The sequence below is a fragment of the Arvicanthis niloticus genome, chromosome 21 (assembly GCF_011762505.2).
Source record: "Arvicanthis niloticus isolate mArvNil1 chromosome 21, mArvNil1.pat.X, whole genome shotgun sequence".
NCBI classification, from domain to species: Eukaryota; Metazoa; Chordata; class Mammalia; order Rodentia; family Muridae; genus Arvicanthis; species Arvicanthis niloticus.
Window position 1 is genome coordinate 4,504,047 of NC_047678.1, and position 24,523 is coordinate 4,528,569.

Consider the following 24,523-nt stretch of genomic DNA (forward strand, 5'->3'; position numbering starts at 1 on the left):
AAAAATGACTGAAATTAAAAAATAATTCATATTTTATGTTAATTGGCTAATTATGCCATCTTATGACTTATTGAAGATTTCTTTTTTTTACAAAAGTAAACCAGTAAAGATAAAAGCACACTGTTTTCTTTCCTCTTGTTGACTGTAAACCCAAATACAGAGGAAGCAGTTTTTTTAATGTGACAATAAAGTGAAATATTTAAGGATCCTGTTATTTCATACACTGATCAAAGGGGAGGGCAGATATTGCTTAGCAAGCTATATATGTAATCAAACAAAGCTAATTCAAATGTTCAACAAAAATATGCCAAAGGAACACAGGAACACAAGCATGGAGGTAAAGCATCAAGCCAAATAAACATCTAATATGCTATCAATTTCAACAAAGTTTAGAACTACCTAATTCCTTGACTTCAATTTGAAACTGATGTACTCAAACTGTGTTCTACAAAAACAAAAAAGCGACAACAAAAAACACAACATAAAGACATTTTCTTCCCCGCAGCTTCATTTACATGACTTTCTAATCAAAGTTTCACTGCTAAAAACAACTAAGTAAAACTAAGCCAGCTATCACAATATAGTCAGAACAAAATAATTTCTTATTGATAGACATTGAAAGTCATAATAAGGCATGAAGTTAAAATGGATTTCACTTGTGATATGCAGAGCCCTTCTGTCAAAAATATTCCAAATCATTAACAGGTATTAAACAAAAAATATAATTACCATATTGAAATAAGATCGAACTTTGACTCCTCTTGCTAGATCCCACACTATCACATTTCCATCATGACCAGCAGAGAGAGAGACTCTAGGATCAAATGGGTGTGGCTCAAAAACAACACCTCACTTCATGACCCTAAAAGATTTTAAACAAAGCATTTATAATACTTAAAATTATACAACAGAATGACAATGGTTTCTAGAAATCTAGTAGTAAGATTAAACTGGCAAAAATTTCAATTTTACCAATGTCTGAACAATAATAGATGACTAGTAATACTGTCTAGTACTTAGGCATTATTAGTAATATTCAAGAATACAATTATTGCATTCTTATGCAACAAACACAGCCAGCGTTTATGATGCATTTCCCAAGCCAATCACTGTAGCATTTTTAAATTATCCCCAGTTACCTATCAAGTCTGGTTATCCAAGGAAGCAAAGAGTTTTAAACATTATATTAATTTATTATTTATATTATTTTATTTAGACTACATTCTACAATTTTATTTAGATATATTACACATTCAGCCTCAGTAATATTAAAAGCAATCAAGATATTTTAACCATACTTATTTACTTATTTAGACTTTTTTACTTATTTACTTGTTTAGATTACCGCTACTGTCAGCCTCAGCAGTACTAAACGTTTGGGTTTTGTTTCTCACCATTAGGACATGAATCAGTGACCAGTATAAGAATTCCAAACTTTCAGAGTCATGTTATTACAGCAGTTATAATGTGTTGTCATGTCGATCCCAAGCTACCATAGTTACTTTCATTTTCGTGATTTTGTCTTCTATGCCTTGAAGATTTTGACTGAAAAGGACAAGTTTGTTTATGCTGAAATTATTAAAATATAAGACAAAGATAAAATCTGCTTTCATTTGTTTATATTTGTTAACATGAATAGTTATCACTGTAACTGAAGACAGTTAAACTGACACAATAGCAGAAGCTATGGCATGGACTCAGAAAATCCAAGATTTCTAGGGTTACTATATCCATAAGCCATTATGAAGAGATCTCTGGAGTAAATCCCTCTGCAATAACTATCTATGGTTCAGCAGTAGCTCACATCCCGACTGGTACTAACCCGACTGCTCTGTTCTCCCATTCACTGGAACAACTATACATAAACACAAGTAGAGAGACTAAACAGTAAAACTAAAACAACAGTTACAACATACATCATAATCTTTCTTGGCTGAGGAAGCCACAGAGAATGACGTCATCCTTTTGCAGGGCCTTAGTAGGGTGCTTCCCAAATAACATGCATAAGAGCTGGGGACAGAACCCCAGCATTTCAAAAAACCAGGGGTGAGGCCACATCCCTATAATTCCAACACCAGAATGTGAAGGAATGGAGACCAAAGCCATTTTTGACTAAAAGTAAGTTCAAATCAATCCAGAATGTCTTAAAAGCAAAAATAAAAAGAATGGAACACAATAAGGTACTCAGGCTGCAAACAGTTTCATCCCCTTAGTAAAACACAACAAAAAGTTTAACTCAGCAGGTCTTATTAGTGAGGGCAATAAATACATAGTACACAAAACTCAGCTCCATTCTTCTCAATAGTACCTCTAATTAATGAAAAAATTAACCATTTGAACATGATACACAAGTTTATAAGCAAAGGTCATTCCCACCTGCAACATTATAATATTAATAATATATAAAAATAACTCAAGCTTGATCTCTTACCCTGCTGGACGAGTAGCCATATCTAACAAAATGCTTTTCCATTCCCTTCGTTTAAATTGCCAAATGCGTGCCGTGCCATCACGACTACCACTCACAAACCTGTTTAAAAAAAAAAAAAAGTAGGGAGATCAGAGGTTCTATCAAAATGTACTTTTCCCAAATTTGTCTTTTTAAATAATACTTTGTTTTGAAAGTATTCTAATACAGTAGAAATTGTTTCCTAAGTCTCAATAAATCTAAGAACTCCTAAAACTTTATGAGTTTGTAAGACCATTTTAATAGGTCATGAACAGGCTGATAAAAATAACTCTGAAAATGCTTCAACATCACTTGACAAACAGAATTAATATTTTATGATGGAAAAAAGTTGCTCCTCAGTATCAAAGACCTTGATTTGTTCTAGTCAAAGTGTCAAGAAGTAACTTTATTTTCTTTTATAACAAGAACAGGAGAATAATAACAGAAAGTCATCTTTTAACATCTAGCAATGTCTTAAATATTAAAAATGTGATATATTACAGTTTTTATCAAAGGTTTCTCTTTTGATACAAAAGATAAAGGCATAGATAATTTTTTTTATCTATTTTAGAGAAATATTCAAATACCTAACATTATGTATAACTATATTCTGTGTCAAAAATAGTCTTCAATATAGTGAGTAACTTCTACATAACCTAAACTCTGACTACTACAGTTACCTTTATCAAGTTCCAATTAAATTAGACAAACATATTTACCTGTTACTAGTATTTGAAAACTGGATACTGTCAACTTTATCCTGTACAAACAGAAAAAACACAACAGAAGCTGAATACCTAACTGTTGATACACTCAAGACTGTATCCATCTAGTTCTTTCACCAATACTCACAGTATGAAACTCCAATTCTGATATTTTCTCTGGCTGACCTGATCCAAAAAAATAAACTCGAATAATATGGTCAGTGCTTCCAGTAGCCAAAAACATTCCACCTACAAAGAACAAGAGCATCAGTTTTTATAAGTAAAACACAACTTCTACATATTATGAACTTTGCTGAGTCTTCTTTTGTCCTCTCCCAAACCTATCAAAGTCCCATCCTACTTTTAAGTTCCAATTTCCTCCATGACTTGACTATACAAGCTCTGCAATAACCCAGTACTCCTCAACAGTCACCTATGTGACTGTACTATATAGCAAACATATTCTTTTTTAAATTCACAATTTGTATGAAAATTTTTTCACACTGACAGCAATAAGCATGAAGTTGTTATACACACTGAAATATTTTAAGAACTTCTGCTAAATGACCCATTCCATAGACCCTTTAAAATAACAATGTAATTTTAGGAAAAGAATATAAATCCACAATATGATAAAAATACACATGAAGAACCTGTCTGTGTTACAACTGGAACAAATACTGTCTACTGGCAACAGTATTAGATATTGTGAATTAGAAAATCATTTTAGCAGCAGCAGATTCGCACAGGTGTTTACTATCGTTTACCCTCAGCTAACACTGCTGCCTACAATTATAAGTTAACAAAGGCAGATAAAAACAGATTCTGACTTATCAGATCTATCTATCTATCAATTTACTTTAAAAACTTAGATGATAAAGCCACCTGGCTGCATAGCCTATTCAGAGGAGCAGCAGCACTGCTAGAGCAAGGAAGACTGGAACAAGATACAGAAGCTCATCATTTTTTTTTTAACTTTTACTGATTTTTATGGAATGTCTCCAAGTTCCATGAAAACAAACCAACTCTAAAATACTTTATTTGCAATAAGAAATTATAAAAATTCATTATTTAATTTGAAATCATTCATTCTCTCCTCCTAGACAAGATGACATTCTTGTGATTATATACACTGAATCCCGTAAGAGTAAAGTTCTCTAATCTGATTTTCATTCTTATTTGCATATAAGTTCTAATTTATGTATGACAATATTAGATACAATCCAGCAGAAAATATTTTCATAATTCCACCTCTTTGAGATGTGCTTTCTAATGAACAATTTTAAGTTGAAAATTAAAATGGAAAATAATCATACCAGCACTGAATGAAGAACAGATCATCTGAACTCCAGGCCGAGGGCGCTCTGTAAATTTTGTAGGTCTTGGACTATAATGAAATCAAATAAATAATCATTTAAAACTATCCTAATGAGCTATAAGAAATAATTTCTTCTAAAAAAAAATCTTAAAAACAAAATGAATGAGTAACAGCTGGCTGTCTTCCTAAAATCATCAAAATAAAAAATCAAAACTCTATGACCAGTCAGTCCTTCTAAAATTCTAGTATAAATTCCATATATAGAACAAATCTAAAGCCACTGTAACTCTAGAAATGAATTACAACCACCTTTAATCCAATTTAACAAGTTTCATATAGTAGATTAGTAGCATATAAATATATAATAAATCAACTGTAAAAATGAACACATTGGCAAAATAGGTGTTAGCTCTGTGGTTTGTATGTTATCAGTATATAGTACAGTTAATTAAGCATTTCCTCTCTGTTTAAAGTAGTGTGCATGTGTTAGGTGGATACGGGAAACCTATGAATACGTGTGCAACCCATGAATGCAGGTGTGTAGAAGCTAGAAGCTGACAATGACTCTTTCTCAATGATTCCACCTCATTTTTTGAGACAAGGTCTTAGTTTACTAGATCATTCAGATCACTTGATAGCCAGCAGGGTTAGTGTCACCCACCTGTCACTGCCCAAACCTATTCCCAGCCCCTCAGGTAACAGATGTGCCTCTATGTCTAAGTTTTACAGGGTGATGGGGCTCTAAACTAAGTACCTCATGCTTGCATAGCAAGCACCTTACCCACAGAGCCATCTCCCCAGCTCCTGATCATCTTCTAATACAGCAACAAGATAAAATATTCTCCCAAAACACAATTAATCCTTTATATCCTTTAGTAAGCAATCTGGATTCAATGTGAATAATGTCAAGAGTAAAATTCCTTCAAAATAATGTCATACACATAAATTACATTCAGCTTCATTTACACTAGCTATAACTACACTACAGATGTTTTAGAGTAGTATTTTTGACATGTTTGTTTCAACTATGTTGAAAAATAAAATTATAAATTTTGAGTTCTGCTGCATGTAACAATGTACATATAAATCTGTGATAATTATATCTAAAATCCTACTTTTGCTTATTTTACCTATCAGAGAAGAAAACTTTAACAGTCCATAGAACTAAAATTAGAGCATTTTTTCAGTTTGTGATTAAAATATAATATAAACACATGATCCTTAATCCCAGCCCATGGGACACTGAAACACGCTGACTACAAGCTGAAGAGAGCCTAGGTTACATAATTATTTCAGGCCAACATGAGCTACAAAGTGAGAACCTTTTTCAAATAAACACACATAAAGCAAAACACTACCTGGAACCATAGTTTTGAGAAATAGGAAAACTATTTTACTTATCTTCGATGTCCTTTATCAATAGCTTAACTGTTCTGCCACCCTGGTTCGATAAGCCAAAATTTTAAAAGATTCTGTTTAAATATATTGGTTTCATTTGTGTGAGTATTCTTCCTGTAAGTATGTATGTGCACTATGTCATATGTGTGCCTGATGCTTGTGAAGGTCAGAACCGGGCAGCAGATTCCCTGGAACGGGAGTATGATCTGAAATATAATTAATATACATGTTCTTAACTACTGAACCATCTCCACCTCTACAAATCAAGGTTTAAGGTTAGAGGTAAAAGTACAACTGCAAAGTGCTGCTGTGGAGTGTATGTATCTTAATGTAGCATCATAATGAAAATGTCAACTGTTTTCCAAAACAAAAATCTAATGTTTACAGTTTCAGTAATATTTTAAATTATTCTAAAAAAAATCGGCAACACTAATATGTTCTCAGTAATAAGTTAAACTAAGAAAAAAAATATACAACATACAGAAAGACATGGCAATAAAACATTTTTTTTTTAAAGGAAACAACTGGACTTCAGAGAAAGATAAATAAAATCAAAGTATGAAGAAAAAAAAGTTGGTACATGAAAAAAAGGTGAGGAATAAAAATGAAAGATTAATTTTAAAAAATTCAAAGCTTATTTCTGTTATTTAGTCAAGAAAACATTTAAATATTTCCCTTTGTTGATTTGATATTTTTTACACTTTCAACCATTAAACACACGTTATTTTATGAAGTAAAAGAGCAACTGACTTTATTTTAAGGGTTCCAGCATCCCAAAGCCAAAAGCAAATAGTGCCATCCGCCCCAGTAGAAGACAGGTATCTCTTTGAACCACTGCACAATGGTGAGAACTGAAAAGCAATCATACGGGAAACAATTTTTATAAGAACAGAGACAGTCCAAATAATAAAACCCTCTTTTAAAAACCAAACTAATAGAAACTAATAATAACCAGAAACACAAAGCTAACCAAAGGTAAGATTACCATGTCATTGTGAGTTACAATTATATACAATTCCATAAAATTACTTTTCTGTTTTAAACCTTAGATATTACATCACAAAAGTGATGTCATAAAATCTAATTAAATTCTAAACAAACAAACAAAATGTTTAATACAATTTAAAACAATTACCTGTAGTGATGTAATGGATGCACTATGTCCCTGAAGAACAGCCAAAGGTGCACAGGTTCGAAGACACCAGACACGAATCATTTTATCACAACTTCCAGCTGCTATCATAGTATTCTCATAGTTTACAGCCATGTCTGATATTTCAGCAGCATGTCCTCTTAAAGTAGCTAGCAATCTTCCATCGTCTGTGGCCCAGATTTTCACAAGACAATCATCAGAACCCTTGAAAATTAGAATAAAAACAGTGATAGAATTAATGCTATAAATAATAATTCAAATTGTAATATAAAAAATGTGTTATCTCCACATATCAACAATTACATCACTAGTTAAGAACTGTGTAGCTAAAAACAAATAAGAGAAATAGATGTAAGTAGTAAATCACATTCCTCTAAACCAATCATCTATGCTACCTCTGATCTTATAAAAGAGTATGAATTACTGCAGTAATAATATATAACTTAACTGCAAAAAAATAACAATATGTTATTTTGCAATGGTAATAGTAATCTGGGGAATCTGAGAAAGCTATTAGAAGCTGAAAGTATAACAAGTTTATCATCACTGACGTTCAGCTAAAATTATATGACATCAGCTAAAATCACTACTCAAAGAAAAAGGCTTGATTTTTGAAACCAGTAAACATATATAATTATGTGCTTATCTTAAATTCAGTAAGAATTGTTAAGGAAAGGGCTAGTCATTAATTCTTTATCTTGAAATAAATATTACAATTTCACATTCCAAACAGAAATCTGAATTTCAGGGCTTTATTTTTATCATTTAATGCCAAAATCTTAATTATCTAAAACAGCACAAACTGTGCCATTAACCATCATATAATGATCCTAGGCGTTCACAACATCAGTATTGCTGCTACTTTAAGTTAAAACAGGAAACAGATACTTGGAAAGTTACTGTCTAGCAGGATCTTGTTTTACTACAGTTTCATGTTATCATTCTTCCAAGATCTTTCAACCTAATGCTAAAAACAGCACAAAACAAAGCAAACCCAAACCTTTATATCTGAAGAGAATGTGCACAGCAGCAAATAACTCACAGAAGTTTTCTGTGTCAGAGGGTGAGGGGTTAGAACTGGAAGTCTGTTAGATGCGTATTAATTCAAACTCTACCAACACTACCTAAAACATTCCCCACTTAAATACAAGCTAGTTGGGTGGTTGAATTCTGTAGCAAAATAGAAAAGTTACCAAGCAGCAAGCTGTCTGCATCCTAGTACAGACTATGAAGTAATGGGATGAAATGAAGAAATGATTATCTACAATGGAGATCAAGCAAGTGAGTATCAGAAGCAGTTGTAGTTTTCAAAGAGTACTCTGTCATCAGAGTGAAGGCGGCTAGAAAACAGAAAACCAGGTCAAAGTTGGGAAAACAGTTAGTAGTAAAATTAGCTTGTTACTAGAACAATGAGGATAGTAAAAAGTAAAACAGTTGTTACCAGAGCAGAAGAGAAAGATTAGAAAAGACCCAGGAAGAATAACAGGGATAAGAATTCCACCTGCACATCTGTGGGAAGTGAAGTAAGAATGGCAGACTTTTGGCTTCCAGCAACAAAGTCTATCCTACCACATACCACAAGGACAAAACAGCATGTACTTGCCAAAAATAAAAAGGCTTCACAAGACTCATTTGATTAAGTTCTCTTAATTCTAAAAACTGAGTAGACTCATTCACTACATTCATTTATCCAAAACCATGTTAGCATTTCCATTATCTATTTCAATAAACAAGCATAGTCAGAACAAATACATTTATACAAACATGTCCAGTCTCTTTACCATAAACAGGATGAAAGAACTAATTACAAGGTACTTGTACTGCAGTAGCTACTGTTAAGTAATGCAGAGATGATTTATAAAGTACATGGAAATAGAAATACAGGCTATATAGAAATTTTATGCAAATTTATATGTAAGAAACTTGAACAACCTTAACTTGGATGTCCACAAAGAATCTGAAAAAAATCTCCAAAATATCAAGACTACTTAGTGAAATCTGTATTTGGTTCTGACTTATATTTATCACGAAAATAGTATTTTAAGTTAAATATACGTATGTGTAACATAAGCAACAAGCAAAATTTGTGTAATTCTGCTTCCAAATATTGCTATTGCTCACTGTGTTCATATACATCTGAGTAAAAGTTTGCTTTAAACTTCTTACCCTCAAAGAACTCCTGACAGAATTTCAAAGGGAACACTGAATATCCTAAGAAAATTTTACCTCATATTATTTCTGATTAGTATTTTATTTTAAAGGAAATTTGAAAGAAAAAAAATCAACTAAGTTCTGACAAAATGACTATAAGAAATACTTAACCAGAAAAGAACAAAAACACTAACACTAAGAAAACATTTGTTCAGCATGTGCTGGTGGTGCATTTATGTATGTTTGTGCACCATATCCATATAGTGTCAGCAGAGGCTAGAACTGGCAGTTGTTAGACACCATGTAGGTGCTGCAAATCAACTGAGATCCTCTAAAAGAGCAACCAACGCTTTTAACCACTGAACCATCTCTCCAGCTTCCAGAAGCATTTTTTATAGAACAATAAACTGTGACACTTCCACTCAAAACGTGGAAGACAGAAAATGAGCAAGGTTTCCCTTGGCTACATATTAAATTTGAAGCCAGCTCAGGCTACCCAAAACCCTATCTGAAAAAAACAAGAAAGAAAAAAGAAAAGTAGAGGGCTGAAAACAGCATAGCGAGCTGAAGATATGACTCAGCAGTTAAGAGCACTTGGAACTTTGGTAGAGGACAGGGTTTGGGTCCCAGCCTCCACATGGTGGCTCTCAACTGATTCTAACTCCAGTTTAAAGGAATCTTACACTTTTCTGCACCCCATGGTACCAGGCACACACCCCATGCACATACATACAAGCAAGCTGAACACATTCAGTAAAAAGCAACCAAAATGAAAGTGTAAATAATGCAGCACTATGTGTTTTATTTATTCGGTGATAATCAATAGGAATTAAACCCAACATACTGAGTCCTAGAAAAGTATTCCACCGCTTCAGTACCTTACACATGTGTTTTATAGAAGAACTCTGAAAAGCTGAGCTGAAAACTGACTAAAAATTATTCTTTAAACATATCAAACTGTTGATCAAAATTTAAACAAACTTTCTTTCCTTAAGCCTAATTCCAGCACCACAAATAATACTGAGATTAGCTATAAACCAGAGGAAGACATTAGACTCTTACAAAAGGCAACTGTTAAAACCACACTGGGTATTAAATAAGAATATATTAAATAAGTGGTGAGAGGCAAGTGTATCAACATGGCATATATGAAGATGTATGAAGGAGAATCAGAACAACAAAGACTGGCCTCTGTTCCCAAGACTCTAAAGCAAAAGCAGCCCTATCCTAGGGCAAGTTCACAACCCTCCTCACATACTTCAAACTCACCTGCCAACTCTGGTAAAACAGTAATTCCTCTAGTGGACAGAAAGCTCGTGTTTCCCTAGATGTGATGTGCAGCAACTGGGTACTATCTTGAGAGAGAGTCTATCACTGAAACCTCAGCTAAAGTAAGAATCTGAGATAAAGGCTGGAAAGTTACAATGTGGTCTCCTTCAGCCACTGAGTGAAGAAAGGCTACAGAAAGCTGATGTGGAGATCAGGATAGGTAGACAGTGACAAACCGAAGGATATAAATAGCAGGAAGCTGGGCAAAGGACAGGAAGTGCGTCAGCAAAAGATATCCTGCCCTTAGCTAAAAGCAGATCTCAGCAACTGAGAAACCCTAGAGTTTAAGAGGCCTGAATCTGTGGACAGTGAGGATCAACCCCTGCATCTATTCATCTATACCTAATTAGAACCTAAAACCTGTTGCATGGCTCCAGGAAGATGATAAACAGGGGCTTTTGAAAAAGCATGATGGTAGCTCTGTCTCGGGGCTTGGTCTCTTCCCCTATTCTTGATAAGACTTGGAAAATCTTATAAAGGCCAGATAAAACAATGTTGAGTGCAAGAACCAGGCTAACTCCCAGACTGCAAAGCAAAGGCCCCTGGTAGATAAAGAAGGAAAGCTAGCAAGATATAGACAAAGCAGGTAAACACTGGATACCTGTCTAATACAGATGCAGTACAAACTATAAGAAATACAGAGTCTGCTAGTTCAGTAAGCACTCTCAACCTTTATACAGATGAGAACCTAGAAAGAACATGTTCCAAAATCTCATTCTTCTTCTTCTCTTACTACATAGACCAAGGTGTAGGCCACCAAGTACAGCCACATTTTTTTTTGTCAACACTTTTAGATGTATTTGTTTCACAGCCTTTTTAAAAGTTTGTTTAATTCCCCTTCATGTATCACTTGATTTTATTTAGACTGTTTTCATTCCTGAGCAGTATTTTACTGTTTAGCCTTAACATTTTTTTTAATTGTAATCACTTATTCTCCCCCCACCTCCCAATAATATTCTTCCCTTGCCATTATCTTTTCCCTTTTTTATATTTAATTTTATCCTCTATTTCTCCATATTCTGGCCTCCTCCTTTTACTCTTAAGAAAGGATGAAGAGAAGAAAGGGTAATAAATACCTGTGAGATGTAAACCCAGAAGGGACTATGGGGAGGGCAGAGAGGATCTCAGTAAGGAACAGGACAAATGATGGCACATGGGAGAGGACAGTGGGAGGGCGATAAATTAGAACAAAACATAATGATGCATATTCAGGAAAATGCCATACTGAGACTCAGTTTACTTCTCTATACACTAAAATAGTAAAAGAAAATAACAATTAAAATGCATGCGTGAAGGAGCATCAGGATCAATTTTTAAAGCAAATCTGTAAATATTATGTAACTAACCTCAGCAAACAAACAAGCAGATGATGATTATTTCCAGAAAAGGGAAAAAAGAACCAAAAAAAAAAAAAAAAAGTTTAAAGTGAACACAGAAACACAGTTGAATAAAGGGAATTAAGAAGGAAATTTTCCAAAGTCAACAGTGAGAAAACAGGTAGTACAAACACCTTTACTGGTATTGTTTTCTTCACTAAAGTCTCAATGCCCAGAGAAAACACTAGCCATCAGCTACAGGAACATTATATATCCACACACTATCAAATCTAACAACTAATCTAGAAAGGAAGACCAGAGAGGGTGTTCATGGCTTGATTTTTACCTAGTAAAGTGGCTGCTAGAGAATTTCAAGCGACCGAACTGTCACTGTCTTTAGTCTGATCCTGTAGAACTGAAGCTACAACAGGTCTGAGAGCACAAAACCTAGTTATTAGTTTATAGATGACAATGTAGCAGACATAATTGCAAAAAACATCAGGAGTTCACAGTTACAGGGAATGCTATAACAAAAGAATGAGGATGAAATTTTATTTGGGGGTTCTCTTTAAATTATTATAGTGTTCATCTCAAAATAGCATGGAGGAGCAATAAGTAGCTATTTTACTTAACAATATATTCATTATTACTATGAAAAGTGCTCACTGTAGTATTTGTTTGTCTATTGTCACTATACCTGGCTGAATAACTGTACAACAAAAATTTTGAGCCTATATTAGCTTATGTAACCTTTAAAACAAGACGTTAAACTTTGTGGATTTTTTAAAAAATTATTTCAAGATTTATTTAATTATTTCAAGGTATCTTGTCAACGAAGGATAGAGGCAGAGAAGTTAAAATATATACTAGAGTACAAAAACTTGACAAAAACAAAGCAGTGGGATTTAAACAAAATTTAGGTTTGTCCAAATCAGAGAATTTGGCTTACTACATGTAGTCTGTCAATTCACTTATTCTACTGCTAAACTTGAAAAACCACACAACATACTAAAGAAAGGTTCCTTTAAATCAGGTCTTTAATCTGGAATCACTGTTATTTATCTAATTCTTTTAAGTATTAAATAAAAGTGTTGGTATTAATAATTTCTCCCTTTTAGCATGTAGCTAGATCTTTTACTATGGGCAAGATATCTATCTAAAAATTCATAAATTAATGAGGACCCTTATAAATGACCATATTTGCTTTAAAAAAAATGTCTTAAGGAACAAAACCTTTGGCAGGAAGAACTATTTGCACTCTTTTGGATACAGGTCTAGGCAACACATAGCTGAGAAGGCATCTGGCTATGCTCTTCTGAGAAAGGGAACTTCTACAGGTCTAATATGACCCTCTATTCTGTAATGCACCAGACTTTCTAAGTTTCCTCAGTCTTCAAAAAATAAATGTTGTATTTACTACATAAAAATCCATTAAGCTTCAACACAAAACTGCAAACCACACAAATCTGGTGCAGAAAACAAAACATAGCCTAAAATCTATATTCATAAATTTTAATCACTTTCTGAAAGCAAGTTTTAATGTAGTTATTATTAATTAACGAATGAATTAATTAAAGGGAAAGCTGTTTCAGAAGTTGTTTTTCATATGGCTTATCCAGTAAATACTCTTGCCTATGTAAATAAATTACCTTTTCCAAACCCATTACAGCTGCTGTTATGAAACAAAGCCAGAGGATTAAAGAAGACAAGTATAGGGGCTGAGGAAATGACTTGGGGTTAAGAGTTCTTCCTGAGTTCAGGTCCCAAGATCCATTAAGTGTTCTACAAGTGCCTGTAACTCAAAGGGAATGAGGACATGTGGACCACTGGGGCTTGCTGCTTTCTACAGCCTATAAGAGAAAAGAAGAGCCCCAGGTTCAGGGAGACATAACCTCTACTCAAAAGACTAGGTCAGGAGTGGTAGAGGACACCAACAATCTCCCTTGGTTTCTGTGTATGAGCATTACCACACACGTGTACACAGACATGCACAGCACATACATTAAATACATGGTTTGTTCAAGTGACAAGAACGCAAAATATTAAATGAAAATATATAATAGGATAGAGAAGTAAAAGTGTTAAAATTCTGGTTCATGTTTGTTCAGGTAAAAAACTGCACACATTTGAAAACAGGACAATTTTGCTAAGATGACCTTTAAATTAAAATGTAAGCCTGTAAATTTTTTCCCAACTTAAGGAGGAAAAAAAAATAATCACAAGTATAAATTCCAATAAGAAATTATCATTTTGACAAGAAAAAAACCCTTGATATCTTCAATTTTCAGTTAAAAACCCACTATTGTCTAGCAGAATAAATAAAACTATCATTTTTCTAAGGACTTCATGAGTCAGTTCTCACTTTTAGAATAAAGTAAAACACATGAATACTATCATGTATCAACCTAACTTACTCAACCTAGCAGATGGTCAGAACTAAAAGTCATTCAAATTTTTAAAAGAAACTTACAATTATTACAAGTCCATAACACTTTGTGGGGGGGGGGGGGGCAGGGGCAGGGGCCGGGGCCGGGGCAGGGGCAGGGGGCAGGGGCAGGGGCAGGGGCAGGGGGCAGGGGGCAGGGGCAGGGCAGGGGGCAGGGGCAGGGGCAGGGGGCAGGGGGCAGGGGCAGGGGCAGGGGCAGGGGCAGGGGCAGGGGCAGGGGCAGGGGCAGGGGCAGGGGCAGGGGCAGGGGCAGGGGCTAGCAGGCATAAAGCAAGTCAACAGAGAACTTTACAGTCAATTCTCTCCTTCCACTTTTACTTGGTTTCCAAGGATCACAGTCAGATCACCAAGCTTATGAAACAAGCTCTCTAAATTGATTCTAACTTATGTATAAACTGTTTATCAGAAAAGGGCACTAGATTTTCTTCTTGCAATTTACCAAGAATTCTGTTTCACTTCCCTTAAAAATTTAGTCAAAAGACTCCAAGGTCAACCATTCCAGTGTCCAATTTTCTTGTATAATTGTGCCAACATCTATACCAGTAATGACAACACTGAATCAACTCAGCAATCATCACAGGTTCTAAACATAGAACAATATAAGCATGCTACTTTTGCAACACTAGAAATTTTAAATCCCCATTTATTTGAAAGGCTAAGCATATTCAGCAAGTTGTTTCCTTCGAGGTGGTTCCTACTTACCATTCTTTCTGGCTGCCGAGTGTATCACTAACCTCTAGAACTCAATACCATTCCCTATCCAGGAGTCTAACCAGATACACTACTTTACATTGTAAGTAATTATAATTATCTGTTAATTATAGGCCTACATCAAAATTGTTCTAACCAGTTCAAATATGCCAGTCCAAGCATTCCTACTTAAATACTCCAACCTTTCTTCCTTCAGAGCTTCCATGTATCAAGTCACCTCTTATCTTCAGGTTTCCTCCTTTAGTTCCTTCTCAGTAACAGTTTTTTTCACAATTAACATTCCCCTAAATTTTCATACTGTCTTTCCTGACAACACTAACAAAACATACCTAATAGAATATTATTGCTTCTATATACATAACCTTTAATTCTTTCTTCATAAAGCATTTTTACACCACGGGTATAGCTCAGCTGTAAAGCACTTGCCTGACACGCGTAAAGCCACTTCAGCTACAGCTTCCCAGTGATATTTTTTTCAATTTGAGATAAACTACAAGAATCATAAAATGCCTGTCATATTTCAATGACCCAAGTCCATTAATCTCTTAAAGACTTTCCCTGCATGTGCCTCAGGAACATCTTTCCTCAATAACCATTACATACCTCTTCAATACTCTTTCTTCCCTATAAGCATTACATACTTACGTGCTTTGACAGACACAGAGACAGACAGAAACAAGAACTTTTTCTGAACTATTTAAGAGCAGGTTGTAGACCTGAAACTCTATGTTCTCCTAAGACATGGACCCTTTCTGCATAAACAAGTAACCTAATATAAATAAAATTAATTTCTATCTGCAGGGTCCATTCATTCAATTCTACTCATGATAAATTCTTTTTTTGCACAGGTCTCCATATAGACATTTCACTTAATTGCCATATTTCTTCAAACTCTGCTACCTAAAATCCTTTCTTATTTATGTATTCAAAGTTCAAAAATATGGCCCACATAATAGCTCAGAGCCTGGCTCTGCAGAATGTATCTTTATGACCAGATGCATAAATGTCACCACAAAGATGCAACAGTCTCCTCATTATGATACTTTTCAGAATGCATAGTGTCATATATCCTACAAGTAGCAAAGTTGATTTGGTCATGTTATTTCTAAAGTGTCCTGTTTTTCTCACCTCCAATTTCTCTTCTTAAACAATTGGTACCCTTTGGGGCATACTGCAAGAGTATGTCAATATCCTTTCTACCAGCCTCAACCTGATAATAAAGAAATTAACCACATGAATGGTTTGAGAAAACAATCCAATCACAAGCAAAGGGAACAAGTAGTAGAAAGGTTGTGAACAATATTAAGAAAGCTTTGCATATGATATATGGGGGAAGTAACAATGTAATTAAAACACAGACGTAGCGACATTTATCATTTGTCAAAACTGCCTGTCTTAATCTATTGGAGCTACTGTAACAACACCTTTGGGTGGGTAATTTATACACAATAGCAATGCTCAGAATTCTGGAGGCTGGTAATCAGTCAGATGCAGAGACTAACAGATTCAGTGTCTAGTAAAAAAAAAAAAATCTCTGTATCTACATTCTAGGTGGCAACTTCTAACAGACATGACAGGAGGCAAACAAGTCCCCTTGGGCCTCTTTAATAAGCACACCAACCCATTAAAGAAGGCATAACCTAACCATTATCAAAATACCTCTTGGTACTAGTTTTAGGATATTTTTAAAATAGTACTTTAAGAGTGGGGACTACAAACATTTAAATCAAGGCAATCATTAATAACTTTGGTAAGCTAGTAAGATACCTCCAGTCTTATTTTGCCTTAGTCTTGAAAATCTCATCTCTTGCCCTTTAAGACAGATGCTCCTGCTCTATCTACACAATACCACCCAGAACCAGAGGCAACTGCTATGCCAGTTACCATGTTCCCCTGTCAGCTTTAAAAGTTGAAGATTAAGCTTTCTTCATCTGTAAAGTTGTTTTCCATAGAAATGATTTTTAAGCTGAATCCTGTGGACAGGATCTAACTCTTGCATTCCCACTATTGTTCAGAATGTCTACTTGGCTCCCCCCACACACTTCTCAAAGACATGAGAGCATGTTCCACCTTGGCAGCCTTTTCTGCTTAAATACCTGACACTGTAAGATGACTTTCTATGAAACAAGTTAAATGCATGTCCTCTCATACTTGTCCTCACGTATATACATCAGTCTTTTGAATCCTATAAATCTATTTTCAATGTACTGACCTAATCCTCATTTCCCTGTGACAGTCAAGCTCTGCTTTGTTTCATGGCTACGTGCCAGAACTTTTTCAATTTATACCACCTCAACATCACTTTTGTTTCAATCCAAACACCACAATAGGATCCATTAAAAGAGTTATTTTGCCAGGCATGGTAATATGCACCCACAATCCCAGCATTCTGCCTGAACATGAAACAGAAAGGAGGTGAATTCCAGACCAGCCTGTTTTCTGTAGATCTATCTTAACAAGAAACCTGACATACACTTTAAATGCACCATTTGTTCTTCCCTGCCTTCAATGAAGACATATATTTATTTACTCTTTAGAAGGTTGTATAGGAACTTGATGAATTTGTTCCCATCAGTATTTCTATTTCAAGCTCAATGATAACCCACCTATAATCCTGTGCTGTGCTATAGCCAATAATAAAAAATTTATATATATATATATATGTATATATATATATATATATATATATATATATATATATATATATACATATATATATATATTAGTTCCTTACATAAATACCTTTCTCTAACTCTACAATATCCACTCAATTCAGGTAAGGTGTTACTTCTCCAGGAAATACCCTTACCATTTCTATAGTAAGGATGAATCACAGACCTATTTTAATACACCTCCCATTAATTTAGGTATCATATATCAAAAAATTCATATAGTATCATTACTGCTGGTTTATTATTTGTAAATAGATGTTTTCAAATTTTATTCTTCAAATTCTTAAAATAGTGATTGGTAAAAAGATTCAAATGCAATAAAGAAATACACCTACCCATATTCTTTACTGTAACTTCTAATAAACATAGCATTTTATGTCCCTTTACCTTAAGCTCAATGAAAAAGAAATACATTTTACCTTTCTGAAAAGGAGATGAAGAATCTCTCTGTCTCCCTCTCCTTCTCCACCCCCTTCCTCCATTCTTGGAAAGACTACATGTGTCTCACTTTATTTGCTTGGCTGGCCTGGACTCCCTAACAGAGCCAGGCTTGCCTTGAACTGGGATTATAGGCATGCATCACCACACCGAGCTGGGATCTGTCTTTTACGTGCTCAATGTACATTAGTATTGTTGCCTTAGTCCTGAGAATTCATCAAGTCTGCTTTTCCTTCATAAAGATAATTTCAGGCAGTGATTCTGAAACCAAGTAAAAAGATTATAAGATTAAGTGAAAATTAGAAAGTAAAACCTAACTTAATAATATGCTACCTCCTTCCTCTTAAAAATATTCTACTAGAAAAATATTATTAAAACACATTAGCACAAATAACAAGTTTCCTAACATAAAACTTCTCTTACCAATTATAAGGATTTCTTCTACCATCACTTGAATTTTTTATTTTAGCCATTCTGACTGGTGTGAGGTGGTATCTCAGGGTTGTTTTGATTTGCATTTCCCTGATGAATAAGGATGTTGAGCATCTCTTAAGGTGCTTCTCGGGCATTTGAATTTCCTCAGTTGAGAATTCTTTGTTTAGCTCTGTAATCCATTTTTTAATAGGGTTATTTGGTTGTGTGGAGTCTAATTTCTTGAGTTCTTTGTATATATTGGATGGATATTAGCCCTCTATCGGATCTAGGATTGGTAATGATCTTTTCCCAATCTGTTGGCTGCTGTTTTGTCTTGTTGACAGTGTCTTTTGCCTTACAGAAGCTTTGCAATTTTATGAGTTTCCATTTGTCAGTTCTTGATCATAGACATATGCCATTGGTGTCCTATTCAGGAATTTTTTCCCTGTGCCCTGTTCCAGGCTCTTCCCCACTTTCTCTTCTATTAGTGTCAATGTCTCTGGTTTTATGTGGAGGTCCTTGATCCACTAGGACTTAAGCTTTGTGCAGGAAATAAGAATAAATCGATTTGCATTCTTCTACATGCTGACCTCCAGTTGAGCCAGCACCATTTGTTGAAAATGCTGTCCTTTTTCCACTGGATGGTTTTAGCTCCCTTGTCAAAGATCAAGTGACCATAGGTGTGTGGGTTCATTTCTGGATCTTCAATTCTATTCCATTGATCATCCTGTCTGTCTCTGTACCAATACCATGAAGTTTTTATCACTACTGCTCTGTAGTACAGTTTGAGGTCAGGGATGGTGATTCCCCCAGAAGTTCTTTCATTGTTGAGAATGGTTCTCGCTATCCTGCGTTGTTATTCCAAACGAATTTGCAAATTGCTCTACCTATCTCTACAAAGAATTGATTTGGAATTTTGATGGGGATTGCATTGAACCTGTAGATTGCTTTTGGCAAAATGGCCATTTTTACTAAGTTTATCCTGTCAATCCAGGAGCATGGGAGATCTTTCCATCTTCTGAGATCTTCAATTTCTCTTTTCAGAGACTTGAAGTTCTTGTCACACAGATCTTTCACTTGCTTGGTTAGATTCACTCCAAGATATTTTATATTATTTGTGACTATTGTGAAGGGTGTCATTTCCCTAATTTCTTTTTCAGCCTATTTATCTTTTGAGTAGAGGAAGGCTACTGATTTGTTTGAGTTGATTTTATATGCAGCCACTTTGCTGAAGTTGTTTATCAGGTTTAGGGGTTCTCTGGTGGAAGTTTTAGGGTCACTTAAGTATACTATCATATCATCTGCAAATAGTGAAATTTTGACTTCTTCCTTTCCTACTTGTATCCATTTGACCAAGTGTGAATGCCTCAGTCCTACTTGGAAGGAGTGACAGAATGCTCAAGGCAGCAAATATGGTGACAAAGCGTGGGACAGAAAGTCAAGGAGGGGCCGTCTGGAGACCACTCTACCTTGGTATCCGACCCATGTGCAGTCACTAAAGATAGACGCTGATATGGATGTCAGGAAGTGCATGCTCACAGGAGCCTGATGTAACTGTCTCCACAGAGGTCTGCCAGAGTCTGACATATCCAGAGGCGGATGTTCGCAGCTACCCATTGATCTGATCAAGGGTTCCCAATGGAGAAGTTAGAGGACTGAAGGAGCTGAAAGGGTTGGTGGCCCCAAGAGGAGAGCAACAGTACCAACCAACCAGAGCTCCCCTGAATCTAAACCACCAGCCTGGGAGCACAAAGGGAAGTACCCATGACTTCAGCTGTATACTTAGGGGAGGATGGCCTTGTCAGGCATGGGTGGGAGAGGAGATCCTTGGTCCCATGAAGACTGATCACCGAGCGGGGAGGAATTCGAGGGTGGGGAGTCGGGAAAGGGACAGTAGATGGGGGCACACCCTTGTGGAGGCAGGAGGGGGGATGGGATAAGAGGTTCCTGGGTGTTGGAGGGAATGGGGTGAGGGGATAAAATCTGAAATGTAAACATAATATCCAATAAAAAATATGAACAAAAGGATTTCCTCTAAAACCTTTCATAGCATTTATAATCAAGATTTTAGCTGGAGGTTGGAACATAGCTCAGTGGCTTAGGGCTTGAATCAAACTCTAGCATCACACAAGCGTTTAGAAGGGTAAAAATATATAACATTGTTTTAAGACGTCTAGAAACTAGTAGCAGTAGGTAAAACGTAATGGCTTTTTTTCTGTAGCCCTACATAGATAGTAATCATTGCACTGTTTTACATACTCCCCCAAAAACCCTACTGTTGCTACTACCATCCATTCTCCTCTCTGAACTTGGTAAAGGACATGGTAAAGCTGTGACTCAAAGCATTCTAATGCCAAAGCGATGCTCTTGTCCTTTGAAAAGCTTTCAAACATACCAGCACTAGCAACTGGGAGTTAAAACTGAAAGTCTTAGATATCAAATACACGAAAAGAAAGCACTGACTAGTCCTTTACCAAAATGTCATTCTAATAAATTATATCAGTATGTTGACACATGTGAATTTCCTGTTGGCCATGAACTACTATCACAAGCTTTACCGATCCTTATTCAATTTTTAAGACCAAACTTTAAAGCAAGCCCCAGTCAGTCCAGCATGTAGTTAGTGTGCTTCTAGTTCAATGAGAAAATACCCATAAAGTTCAATTTTACAAGGTAATCTGAGCAGTAGATATAAATGTGCCCTCTTACCAACTAACGTGCTAATACAAAAAAGTAAACTGTAAAACAGGTCCCATAGCTAAAGAGATAGCTCAGGGTTTAAGAACCATATACTGAAATACCCAGTCGGTCCCCATCACTCATGAGGACAGTCGCACCTGCCTCTAACTCTAGTTCTAAGAAATCTAACACGGCCTCAGCAGGCACACAGGAACACACACAAATGTATATAAACACAAAGTGAATTTTAAAAAAAACAAAAACCAGGGTCTCAGCATTTCTACTCCAAAGTACTATTTTAGAGTATACTATTAAATCACCATAAGAATGAAACTATGAATTTGGCAAAATTAGCAAATTATGTATCACATTCTTACATATATCTTTTAGAGTCTAGGTTAAGACCATAGATTCATTACTATGCTATTTTTCTTCCCTTTTATGTGTGCCTTCTAGACTTCAAGAAATCTGATGCTTTCTTCTGAACTACATGGGTACCAGGCATGCATATGGTGTACACATATACACAAAGGCAAAATAAATAAACAAATAAATAAATAAATAAATCTTTAAAGTTAGCAGCAGTTCTCCAATGTCAGAAATGGTAATTTCTTCTTTATTTAAATTTTGTTATTATTGTTGTTATTTTTTTACATTCTGATCATGGTACCCCTCCCACCCCATCTTCCCTCTTACTCCACTCCAACCCCCCCGAGTTCCCTCCCAGTTCCCCAACCATCCATTCCTCCTGTTTCTCTTCAGGAAAGGATAGACTTCCCATGGACATCAACCAAACCTGGCAACTCAAGTTGCGATAAGGCTGGACAAGTCAACTCATATGAGAAAAAGGGCCCAAAAGTTGTCAAGCGTCAGACAGTCCCTGCTTCCACTGTTAGGAGTCCTACAAGAAAACCAAGCTACACAACTTAGCATATAAGTAGATGGTCTAGGTCAATCCCACGCTGGCTCCTGGTTGTCAGTTCAGTCTCTGTGAGTCCCCCATGACCCCAGGTTAATTGATGCTGTGGGTTTTCTTGTGGTGTCCTTGACCCCTCTCACTCCTACAATCCTTCTTCCCCTCTTTCACAGAATTCCCCAAGCTTCTGTTAATGTTTGGCTGTAGGTATCTGCATCTGTTTCCATCGGTTGCTGAGAAATTGGTATTTCTATCAGATGTTCTATCTCCCATTTTCCTCTTTCAAAGGCAATGAAGAACCGTATAAATGCATACTTTCAGCCCAAAGGATGTTTAATAAGCATAACCATAGCAGTATGATAGATAGTATATCCTTACTGAGTATAATAGTTAAGGCACTTGAATAAATGACTTGAAATACTTCCAAAATATTTTTTTCTCACTTAAAGCTGAAAAGCCCTGTTCCTTTTCCCTGTAGGTTAGGAGAAACCAAATTACAAACAACTCCCCCCAAAAAAATCATCAGGTATTTTAAAGAATTAGGTGTTAAGGATGACAGAATCCTGAGTAAAGAATGTCAGATATGCACAAAATTTCCATCACCATTTAAAGAGAATTTTCCCGAGTTAACAAGTAGTTCTCTGCAGAGAATTTGCCCATGCGGTGGGACCTAAAAATACATGATGTTTTATGAAAGCCCCACCAGCCTATTTGATATAATATCAAGAAATTCATGTATGAAGGACATAGGATATAATGTTACTGTGATTACACTATAACAGGACTAAATTTAGGAACTTCTGAACTTGAAAAATGTTCAAATTTAAGTAAAAACATATTATAGCATGTTTTTAAAAATTATCCAAATTTTCAATTTCTCATTCAAAGAAAAAAATTTTTTACTTAAGTTCTCATATAGACATTGTTTCCTCAATTTTATCTACTGGTAAAGATAAGACTTTAAAAATGACTTACAGTAAATATCCGCCTGCCAGTTCGATCAAAAGTTACACAGTACACCGATGATAAGTGTCCAAGAATTCGCTTATGCATCTTCATATGCTGATATACTGCAGTTGGAACAAGTCGCTCAAGTCTGTATTTCCCATTCAGCTTCCTTGAAAACAGAGTATCCGCTACCAAGAAAATGGGGGAATATAAATGTACTCCAGAAACAAAGTCAGTTTCTTAAACTCAAGACTTCTAGAACTCATTGATTTCATTTATCACATGCTGGTTTATAAAAAAAGAGAAAAAAAGATGACTTTTACATGACTCCTAGTTTAAAATCTTCAAAATAAACAATAAAAAATAATTAAGTTTCTTGAAATAACTGTCCTTTTCTCATTCTCATAAATAAAAAATGCATAAATGATATGTCCAAAGTTACACTAAGTCATGAAACTAGAATTAAAATTCAAACTTCTTTACTCTTTACAGAGTGCTTTAAATACAATTGGACAGTAGTGATTTTCCTCACCCATTAATAATACTCAAATATTTTAAACAGGTCTTACAGAATGTTTTTTAAGGAAAAAAATAAAAATAAAAAATAAATTAAAAAAACCTTTCTATAAGTGAAACCAGAAGGCACTTAGGGATCCTGACCTGAAGCCAATCTTCTGCTTTATATACTGACTCCAACACAAATATTCCCATCTAACTAATGACTACTGTTCTTACTTTCTATACAGAATTTATGGACCGAGAACATACTCAATAACGCTGAGTTTGTTTTTAACAGGTTAATTTCCCCCAAAGAAGACTGCCAGCTATATTAAAGAAGTAGCCCTCACTGGAACTTATTCAGAAATTTTTTTAAAGTAGTGTGCATACTTTATACACATACACACACACCAATAATATTCTTTTTTAACTTGGATCAAAGTCTAGCAATTACACCTTGGAGTTTATGAAACATAAGTATCTCAGATACACTGTAAAGAATCTCAGCAACATTTTCACATGCAATTCTTGGCTCACACTGTATTCGTATGAGTCCTACTAAAAAAAATAACAAAAACACATGCAGCACAGGTTTTAAAGTAATAAATACTATTTTGAAGTAAAATAATCTTATGCTTTTATGTCCTATTACTACAGAATTAGATTTGAATACAACAAATAACTATTGTTAGCCTACAAATACTAAATAATCTAACAACTGAGAAGTCTGAGAGCTGTGAATTAAACTTAAGTTCAAGCGGGTTTACACAATAATTCAGTTACAGGAAACTCAATTAAGTTTCCATGATAGTTTACTCTCTGACATGCTTTCCTTTCACACAGAAATAACCTGTTAATAAACCATCTAATTAATGCTTGGCTTCAATCTTATTTTGTGCACACAAAACCAGTTATCAACTTTAGAAGCCAAGTCAAACTATGTTGTTCAAATACCACAGACTACTGACATCTCAGACTCACCT

The 24,523-nt window shown here is 35.2% G+C and overlaps 1 protein-coding gene across 1 annotated transcript in view; it reads right to left on the reverse strand.

The window, feature by feature from the left end:
- The window catches only part of Phip (PHIP subunit of CUL4-Ring ligase complex), a 114,800-nt gene that overhangs the window by 60,487 nt on the left and 29,790 nt on the right, over positions 1–24,523 (reverse strand). The window contains 12 exon segments of the mRNA XM_034483628.2: positions 730–847; positions 849–862; positions 1,395–1,414; positions 1,417–1,463; positions 1,465–1,545; positions 2,432–2,530; positions 3,169–3,209; positions 3,302–3,402; positions 4,470–4,540; positions 6,620–6,720; positions 7,005–7,226; positions 23,070–23,230. Coding sequence (XP_034339519.1) covers positions 730–847; positions 849–862; positions 1,395–1,414; positions 1,417–1,463; positions 1,465–1,545; positions 2,432–2,530; positions 3,169–3,209; positions 3,302–3,402; positions 4,470–4,540; positions 6,620–6,720; positions 7,005–7,226; positions 23,070–23,230 — 1,076 coding nt within the window.